The following is a 10,317-nucleotide window of genomic DNA, read 5'->3' on the forward strand; positions in this document are numbered from 1 at the left end:
ACGTATTCTGTTGTTCAGTTTCTCATTTAACTGTATAATATAGCGCATAATTGTATCAGCATCACTTTCATGAATGTCTTCAAAGAGACATTTAATAAATGAAAAGCACATTTATTATTTTTTACAGTTAAAAGTTTTATTGATAAAATTGTTTAAACAAAAAGTTAAATGAATGATGATGATCACACTTTATTCGCTCATTTTCACTGAACGTTCAGTTTTTCTAATCTAGTACTCATAATTTCATTTACAGCATTATTGACACTTTGAATATGAGTTTAAAATATTCGTCAATTTTATAAGTGCCCTTATGTTTTTCTATTTTCTTAATGCTTTTGGGTATATTTTGCCAAGGTTTAGTTCGCATTGTGATATTTTTTAAAAATTATACTTCATCAATGAAATTTAGTAGAAAATATCAGAATCATTCTGTAGGCTGTGTGCATTAATTATCGAAAGTTTTTTAATTTCAATGCATAAACAGTTTTAATGATTTTTACTTTTTAGGTATTCATAACTATAAAAGCTACTTATTCATTTAAAAAATTTATTTTTCTGGGGAAAACGTCCGTATGAAGCTTCTATTTTTGCATTAAATAAAAATTTCATGACGCCAAACAGATAATTGTACCTGCGTCTCAGATTGACACTTTTGTAAAACAAGTGGTGACCAGGTGTGTGGTGAGCGGTCAGCATTGTTTCTGGATTCATTTTCTTTTTTAATCATGCATACACTCTTTTACATTCTTATCAACGTAACAAATGAATGCGCTGAATAGTATGAGGTAGATCCAATGCAGCCCCAAAGAGCTCCACAACTGGCGAGCGCTGCAGTATCACCACGTCAGACTGGGTCTGACCGCCGGAATTATTGACGAAATCATCTGATGTGGAATCCTGGTTTGCCCACATGGAAATGTACTTCAGAGCCGCAGACGTTCCGTCAGAGCAGAGGGCAGCTTTGGTGCAGTACTACACGGACGCAGAGGTTCGAAATGCTCTGGCGGCTTGGGAGGTTGACGAACCCGATGATTACGCCTAGGTGAACGATGTGCGAGTGTGTCCGAGCGTACGCCGAGCGGTCGTTAGAACGGCTGCTCCCGAAGGCATTCCCCCGCCTGAAGGAGCAGCGGACAGTGTCTTCTTACTGCAGTTTAAGAGTGGAAGATGCCTAGATGCCGTTAAACTGTTGATTTATCAAGCGATTTGGAATGCTTCGAAAAAGCAGTGGAAATTGCCATACGCGAAGAACTGGTGGTGAACTAGATCACCAGGCTCACCGTGAATATATCTTCGGTTCCCACTCCGATGCTGAAACTTCGGTCGGTGAAGACAAGTGAACAAAAGCTGTGGCGGCAGCGACACAGGAAGCTGCCATTTGAAGCAGAAGAGCAGGAAACGAGGCTGAAAGAACTCCTGACAGAAGAGATCCCTGCGACTACAAGAAAAATGGAAGCGCGGCGACGCCGTCGGGCAAGGAGTGGCCACAAAAATTGCTGGAGTTGCGGCGGAGTAGGCCACATTAGCCAGGATTGCGACATGTGCAATGGGCGTGGACGCGCGAGTGGCGAACTACAGCTACGGTAAGTGATATTGATAGTACCTTACCAGTCGTCGTCATTAAGTCCCCGGTCACTGAGATCTCACAAGTGGAGGGCTCCGTGGGTAGCCTAAAGTCCGATATGCTAGTGGACACAGGAATCGCGGTGACTCTTGCCGTTATGGAGTTTAACCAGAGTTCTGTGGTCTTGTGGAACGTTCCTATATCCACGATTGGGTTGGAAGCGGCGAGCGGCACCGAACTAGTCGTTACTAGTGCTTGCGTCATGAAAATCGAGCTCGGTGACTTGGTATGAGTGCAGCATATTGTTTTGTGAGTGAAAAGTCTTTCCCATCGGATCCTGTTGGGGTGGGATTTCATGCGGTGCCACAGTTGCACCCCAGATCTTCACAATGTATGTTTGTTACTTTGTAACTAAACTTTTTATTATTTGCATATGTAATCTATTTGTTATGTTATTGATTTTATTTCTTTAATTAATTTTTATATTTAAATGTTAAAGTAATAGCAACACAATTCATTTTTCTTATTGGTACATTTGTTCATTTAATTAAATTATTATGTATAATTACACTAGCCTGCATGGTTTTAGGGGTCTTCCAAGTATTAGCTGTTTTGGGGTATTTTTAACATGCTGATTTTGAAAATGATATTTATTTTTCCCTATCACATACTGTTTTTTTAACACCCTGCTACGTTACGTTTTCTACTATTGTACGTATGTAACGCATTGTTTTCTGTTTTAAGAGAGACATACAAGAGGGTGTTTAAGTAGTCTAGATTCATTTTGTCACATTTGCGGCAGTTTTGTAGTGAAGAGCAAGAGGCATAAAATAGCAGATTTTGTGAAGAAGGCATATTTTGAATACTTTGGTATAAAGCTAGGAGATCAAGATAAGTCTTGGGCTAAACATATAAATTGCCATACGTTTTGTGTGAATGGGATTGCTGAGCACGTGATGAACACTGGAAAAAAGACTGGCCATTACGAGTCAAAAGAATTTTCCATGAAAGTTTAATTGATCCTGAAAAAGTGCTCCTACCATTACTTCACATGAACTTCATGAAGCAGTTTGTTAAACACTTGGATTAAAATGGAACTTGCTTCCAATACCTCTGCACCCAATTTCGTTTTCTGTCAGATGCCAAATTGAAAGAAGGCATATTTGTTGGACCTGACATACAGAAATTGATTAAAGACCATATATTTGTAAACACAATGACCAAGTTGAGGAATAAGCATGGATTGCATTTGCTAATGTTGTTTCGGGATTTCTGGGAAACAAGAAGGACCCGGAATGTAGAAGAATTGTGAATGTTATGCTTGAGAAATTTGAAAAGTTAGAATTTAACATGAGTTTGAGGCTCTACTTTCTGCACTCACATTTAGATTTCTTTCCACAGAATTTTGGACATGTCAGTGAAGAACAAGATGAACGATTTCATGAAGACATAAAACAAATGGAGCAGAGATATCATGGCGATGGAATGTTGCAATGATTTCAGACTCCTCCTAGTGTCTCAAGAGGGAAACAAAACAGAATCGAAAGAAGAGGTCAACGCGGCGGTTGTTTGCTGCCAAAAGGACTGGATACTCTAATGAAAGACACGCCAACATCAAGTAGAAGTAATTTACTTTATTTTGTGCACATTAAAACTATGTACGCCAGTTTGTGTTGTTCTGTACAGTGTGCTGTATTGCACAATACGTGGATTCCCACATTCATATTGTGAAATAGCTGTATGCGATGGGTAAAATTCATTAGCATTTTTGAAATCTGCATAGCAAAATTATTAAAAGTCACTCATAATTTTGTAAACCCTAGAGAAAAAGTTTGCAGGCCTGTGTTATTTGTGTTGAATTTTTTAATTATTATGTTTTTCTAATTCGGAAATTAATTCAGATTTTTGTGAAATCTCAGAATCATTCTCATGACTGTGTGCATCAGTCGCAAAGCGACTGGAATGGACTTCCGTCTGATTGATGTCGTCTGACTGGCCATTCCAAAAAGAGGGAAGCTCAACCTGTATCAGGAGAAGCCATACAAGATAGTGCAGATACTGGGGCCGAAAACGTATCGGGTGCGAGGAAATCCAGAAGCGCAGGCGCCGTACACTAGTGGTACATTCTGATCGGATGAACAAGTACCACGCACGGAAGAGCGCCGGACAACCCACTGGGAGAGCTTGGTCCATCTGGTACGGGTCTGGCATTCAGCATTTGCCACAATTGTCGAATGGTGGCGTCTTCAACACATACAGTGCAGAAGTCAGGAGGTCATCTCTCGCATGACGCCCCCTGCACACTTTTGGGATTACATCCTCTAAGGAAAAGTTTGGAGCGAACTAGAAGGGGGCAATATGACGACGAAGAGATAATTGTACCTGCATATCAGATGGACTCTTTTGTAAAAAAGTTGTGACTCGAATACGGCCGAGTGCAGAAGAGTGGATCAGAAGCATGGTGAGCGGTCGGCATTGCTCCTAGATTCCTTTTATTTTATAACAATACACTTATTTATATTGCCATCAACGTAATAAACGAATACGCTTGGCAATATGAGTAGATCCAACGCAGCCCCAATGAACGCTACAATACATTTTGTACAAACAAAATAAACCTAACAGAACAATAAATATTCAGCTGAGAAACAAAGGCATGTAATTTAATGAAATTTGTTTTTTATGAAAAAAATTTTTATTAGAAGAATCTGTGAATGCAATTTCTTTCCAGTACTAGTTTAAAAATAAAATAGTTTTGCAGATAATAGACAGTAAAAATAAGTTGTTATTGTATTTGTATTCTTTTCTGTTGAGCAGAAAACATAAATTAATTTTCATATGTCCTTAGTGTAGCATGAAAAAGGATAATTGCTTGTACTTTTATAAAAATTATACCTTTTGGTCATAAAGATACGGTACGTAAAAATAGATATCGGAATTGTTTTCCACTTATTCCATGTATTTATTAGTTATGTGTGTTTCATAGATTTTTCCAAGAAATGTGTATTGTAAAAATTATATATATTCTTTTATTTTGTGGATTTTTCACTTATCTGTATTCAAATGAACTAAGTTTGAAAAAAGATTTTAAAATTACTGGTGATGGTTTTCATCGACAGCTTTCCAACTTTATTTACTTGAGTAGTATGAACAGATTGGTGAATTGTTCTGTCGTTTATCGAGTAACAGTTCCATCTGGAGCCTACTTGGATGTAGATCAGATGCCGGCTTCAATTCGCAACATGTTTTATTCATATAAGCCATTTTTTGTTGAAGCTCCAGCTTGGACTTCAGTCGATCAAACTGTACTGATAGAAAGTTCTAAGCGTATGTATAATGCATTTATTTTTGAAGATGTGATTGAGTTTCCAATTCATTTTCGTTACCAAAAGCCTACAAAAGGCGGTTTAATTGTGAAAGTTCGCTTTTACGCTCCTGATGTTTTGCTGCGATGCTTGGATCCAAAGTTTCTTGATTTACTCAATTTCACCGGTGGTGCAGATGATTCCAGACTTGTAGAAGCTCCATGTAATTTTTATTACAATTATACCAGTACTTTGCTATGTCTTTATTTACATGTTAAAGAAAGCAGCGTTTCTTATGCTGATATAGATATTCCTACTCCTGATATTTCTTATAAAGTTCCGGTTACAATTGGTTTAATATTATGTATTATTTACAGTTTTTGTACGACAGTATATACATTACTGGCATGTTGCTCTGAAACTACAGGGTTTGATAAAAAAAATCAGTAAATTATGATTTTTTTATTGTCAGCGATTTTCGGGATGTAATTTTTCGTCATTCAGCAGTTTTGTTGCATCAAAATGATTTTGAAAAGGTTTGATAATTATTTCGAAAGTACAATTTTAAATGTTTGATTATTTATTGATTTCACACTGTCATAATGATGAGAAACGGTTAATCGTAGTCGCTGGGATTAATATCGACACTTCACCATAAAACAGCGACCCTAATGCAAACAGTGTTGGGCCTTCTGCAATGGAATCACAGATGAACAAATGAAAAAAATGCTGTGAATTATGCCAGGCGCCGTGCTGCACAGAGCACGTCCACAAAATCTGTCCCAACTGTTACGACAGGTCCAGCGCCTCTCCATGTAGGTCATTCTCATTTCAATAATCATGTCTGTATTAAAAACTGTTGTTATAATAAAATCTATAAACGCTCAAAAGTACAATTTCAGTGAACTGAATGTAATAATAAGATGAAAAACAAGCATTTCATGGTTAAAATCCAAAAGACCCAAAAATTGTAAATCTGTACATAATGTGAAAAGACCATCTGAGAGTTAATATGTTATTTATTATAATTTGTTAATTTTAAAATTTCAATTTTCAGTCATTTGGAAATTTATGAGCTCTGTTTAGGCATGAAACTGCGTTCTGTCAACAGTAAGAATAAGCAGAGAAGAGCATGCGCACAAATACCAAAGCAAGAACGTCCGCTGGTGTATAATTTAAAAGTTATAACAATTTTTATCTGTATGTTTTTAAATATAATACAAACTATATATATTTGCAGTTTCAAGCAGCATGCGACAAAACATTATGTGAAGGAAGAAAATTGTACTTAATTTATAGAAAGTGTACTGTACTACATGGGTGAACTTTTCATCCTTCCATTTGAATAATAGCAATAATAACATGACTGTTTTGCAAAACAAAAGCAGGTGAATGCAAAATAATTTTAATATATTTAATTAACAACCGTTGCATGAATTTTTGAAAATATTTTTATTACTTTTTCAAGTTATTTGCTCATGTTTTTTAAATTTATTTCCTGCTTATTTTACGTTTTATGAATGTTTTCTTTTTTTTCAAGATTTTGTACTTATTTAAGTGTCTGAAATGCTGTTGTTAAAGGATGCCAATTGAACTTGTTCACGAAACTTTTTAAATTTTACATTCAGATTGTTTGCTTTTTATTTATATTGAAAAATTGAAAACATGTAATTGAGCGCGTTTTCCTCTATGGTAGAAAGATACGATTTTGAATTACATTGGAATAAGTCAATGCATGTGTTCGTTTATTATTAATAAATTTAAGAAATAAATGTATATATAGTAGTAATTTTGTGTAATTGATGTTTTTGAAATTTCATTCTAATGGCGTTTATTTTATAGTTTGATTGGATGTGGGTAGTGAATTTTTAGAAAATTTTAATTTCAATGGCAGAAATGTCGGATATGCAAATCGACGTTGATGAATACAGTAGAATAAATGAAAAAGCGAAATGCACGTTTCGTCTGCTGGATCTGTTGGGTGCATCAGAAACGCGCAGTGCTTTCATAAACGGATTGCAGGCTCGTTCGGCAGAAATAACGGACGCTCGTGATTATTTCAAACCGCCTTCTCAATTTGAACGTGACGAATTTGCAAAGCGTAAATTCGAATCGGCCGTCAAAGAGTATTCCACGTTGATCAGCATGTTGAAGCAGTCAGTCAGTGATCGATGTCATCCCGAACTCAGTGTGTTCAATTTTACCGTCTATGCAGCAATTTTTGCCGACTTTTGTTACAATGATCAGTTTGATTTGGCAAGAGATTTTCTGGAAAAATTTCTCCCAATTCAAGAATGTTATTATGAAAGTATTATTGAAGAGTTCAGTTTGGTATTGGATGAACAAGATGTGCAATTTTGTTTACCGCTGAGAGAGCTGAAATCAAATCGAATAGTTGTCCGTTTGTCCAGGGAGTCCATCTCGGAATTTCGAGAGTTGATCAAATCGCTCCCGCTGATATCGGATATTGTCGAAGCACGTTTCGAACTGGATACGAGCGACGAGCCGGCTCGCAGTTACGAAACCGTGGAACGTTACCGGGGTTATTTGTTGGGCGAAGCTCCGTTGAAAATGATGAAAACCAAAGTCTATTCGGGCATTTTCAAGGATCAAGCATTGCCAATTCTAGCCGACGATTCGACTCGTTTCTTCGATATAGATGGCGATTCAGAGAAGCCTAAGAAGAAAAAGTCGAAAAGCAAAGATTCGACGACGACGAGAAAGCAAAAAGCAGATCCAAACGCCCCAGCTTGGGGGCGAATTCCTTTCGGACAGCTGAGCGACACTTGGAAGCTGAAACGTCATCAGATGTTGAGCGAAATTAACCGAAAGCCGAAAGCGAATGTTGAGCTGCGACCTACGGCAATTTTTTACGCTGTAGAAAATTCTGACGAAGCAATCGATGCAATCACTACGTCAGAAGATTGTAAATTGTTATTCTTGGGATACAGTAATTCGAGTATAACGATGAGATCGTTGAATGAAGAACCTTTGCCAACGCTGAAACGAGCCGAAGAGTTAGAATCGTTGAACGTCGACTCGGATGATATCTATACAGAGATGCTGGAAGCGAACCCAACCGAAGTCGAATACGTGCTCACTGGCCACTCGGGTGAAATTTACAGTCTCAGTTATCACGAGGAGAAGCATATGCTGTTGTCTTGTTCTCAGGATAAGTCGATCCGTTTGTGGAATTTGCTCACTAGGGACAATTTGGTTGCCTATCATTATGATGTTTGTGAACCAACGGACGTTCAGTTCAGTACCTTCGGAAGTTATTTTGTTTCCGGCTATTTCGACGGTGCGGTTTGTTTGTGGGCATTGGACCGTCCTTCACCATTACGTGTCATGCTTGGTCATTACGATTTGGTTGGCAGGGTACGATTCCATCCGAATTGCAACTACGTGGCCAGTTGTTCTGAGGATCGAGCAGTTCGAATTTGGGATCTGCTCAATGGCCAGTGTGTGCGCTTGTTCACTGGACACAAGGCCAGCGTGCAGGCTTTAGAATTTTCCTACGACGGCCGTTGGTTAGCGTCCGGTGGTGAGGATGGGCGGGTGCTCGTATGGGACATTGGCTCAGGCAAAATGATGCACGACTTCATTAATCACCGTGGTATTGTTTACTCGCTTGCATTCACCAGGGACAGTCGGGTATTGGCTTCTGGAGGTACTGATCGCAATATTGTTATCAAATCACTTGTTTCTCAAACTTCTTCAACTGTAGTCAACGACACCAATCTTCTGAGCTCCACTACTCACTCAAGAGAACATACGTTTGGGGTTGAGGCCGCTTCTGCGCAGTATTTGCGATTCAGTCTACGAAATGTTTTATTTGCTTTTGGTGGTGTAGGCCAATAATATACTTTTTATTTCTGAACCTACCAAAAACAGTTTGCTTTCCTTATTCTATTTTTTATTGTAGAAGTAAAAATTATCCTACTGAACAAGTTACATTATTTTTATATTGCAAGAATTTGTATTCAGAAAAACCTTTTTACACTGAAATTAAATGTATATGTAGTTTTTGTATATTTGCTACTGTTATTGAATGAAAATAACAAAATAATTTTACTGAATGCAGTTTTCAAAGCTGGATGTTACGCATTAATATATTTATTTTCATGGTATCTTAGATCAAAGTATTTTTTTAATAGCATGGCATGTCAAAAATTAAACTTTCAAAAATAAACTGAATTGTTGCGGCATAAAACTCTACAGAAAAAGTACGACATTTTTATTGGATAAAATAAATTTACAATTTAACAGTGGTCATTCAACGAAATGATTTGCAATTCAGCATAGCAGCGAAAACATGCTTATAAAACAATTCGACTTGAAAGTGGTTTATTTTTCATTTATTGTAAAATATTTGCCTGTTGACTGCTTCGATAAATTTACAATAAAAAATAAATTTTTGTTCTATAAATGTAAATTAACCCATAGATTATCAAAATTTTTATTATTAACTATTTATTAATTTTTAAAAAGTAATAATTTTGACAGAAAATGAAAAGTTACTTTACAAAATTACTTTAAACCAGCAGAGAATAGTGAAAAGGTATTTAAAAAATTTTTTAGTTTAAAGTTCCATTTTAAAGTTACTTCTCTCAACAGTGACGAAACGAAGCAGTAATCATTTTCGACAGCGGAGCCGAAGTGATCAGCGGATAGAAAGATGACCAGCCCCCAAGACAAGCAAAGCGCGGATAAAGCCAAATCCGGATCTGGCCAATCGGATGATGCATCATTCGACGCCTTCAATGAGGGAAGTGTGTATTCGATGATGTATTCGATGGCAGAAAGTCAGTACGTCGGTAGAGCATCGGCCCAAGCAGGACCGTCCATGTCGAAAGAATTGGAAGATGAATTGGTGCAAAAAATGGCAATGTCGAAATTTCAGCAACTGGAAAAAGTGAAACTGACCGGACGTCGTGTGATCCTGATACGGAACGCTGAACGTGTGGATCGCATCTTTCCGGATTGGATGAATATGGCTTTTGATGCAAATGTAGATGATTATTATTTTGCTTTTGATCAATAATTATAATATTGTAATTTTGCTTAATGGTTATAGGGCAAATATCAGCCGTATGATTTGAATCAGCCTTTGTCGTTGCCGAATCGAACGGGCAGCTTTCACCAATTTCGTTATGATGCACCAATAACAGAATTGGGATGTGTAGTTTCCATGATGATTGGACGTGCGTTGAAATTCAACAGCCAACATCCGCACAAAGTGTTCACTTCACCTGCCCTGCGGTGCATCCAAAGCTGCAAAAATATTTTGAAAGCAATGGGCAATTCAGAGTTGAAGATGTGCATTGAGCCGGCTTTTTTCGAATGGTTGTCTTGGTATGAAGGGTGCTGCCGGATTGGATATCTGAGGACCAATTTGATGAAATCCAATTACAAAATTGACAACAATTACAGAGGCCATTTTTGTCC

General features: G+C 37.4%; 4 protein-coding genes across 4 annotated transcripts; 3 read left to right on the forward strand and 1 right to left on the reverse strand.

The window, feature by feature from the left end:
* Positions 1-1,308: 1,308 nt before the first annotated feature.
* Positions 1,309-3,061, forward strand: Tsp_00350 (zinc knuckle protein). Its single transcript, XM_003376218.1, has 2 exons — positions 1,309-1,583; positions 2,926-3,061. The coding sequence occupies exons 1-2, from the start codon at positions 1,309-1,311 to the stop codon at positions 3,059-3,061; spliced, it is 411 nt and encodes a 136-aa protein (XP_003376266.1).
* A 366-nt stretch (positions 3,062-3,427) lies between these two features.
* Tsp_00349 (conserved hypothetical protein) lies at positions 3,428-3,775 on the reverse strand. The gene has a single exon (XM_003376219.1). It carries the CDS (start codon positions 3,773-3,775, stop codon positions 3,428-3,430), a length of 348 nt encoding a protein of 115 aa, XP_003376267.1.
* Positions 3,776-4,563: 788 nt separating this feature from the next.
* Positions 4,564-8,730, forward strand: Tsp_00348 (putative transcription initiation factor TFIID subunit 5). The gene is made up of 3 exons (XM_003376220.1): positions 4,564-5,297; positions 5,342-5,405; positions 6,742-8,730. Exons 1-3 carry the CDS (start codon positions 4,564-4,566, stop codon positions 8,728-8,730), a joined length of 2,787 nt encoding a protein of 928 aa, XP_003376268.1.
* Positions 8,731-9,547: 817 nt separating this feature from the next.
* On the forward strand, positions 9,548-10,224 carry Tsp_00347 (putative ubiquitin associated and SH3 domain-containing protein B; the record flags this gene model as incomplete). The annotated part of the gene is made up of 2 exons (XM_003376221.1): positions 9,548-9,880; positions 9,947-10,224. Coding segments are annotated over exons 1-2 (611 nt in total), but the record flags the coding sequence as incomplete, so codon positions are not given.
* Positions 10,225-10,317: the final 93 nt, after the last annotated feature.

The sequence above is a fragment of the Trichinella spiralis genome (genome assembly GCF_000181795.1).
Source record: "Trichinella spiralis strain ISS 195 chromosome Unknown Scfld4, whole genome shotgun sequence".
Classification (NCBI taxonomy): Eukaryota; Metazoa; Nematoda; class Enoplea; order Trichinellida; family Trichinellidae; genus Trichinella; species Trichinella spiralis.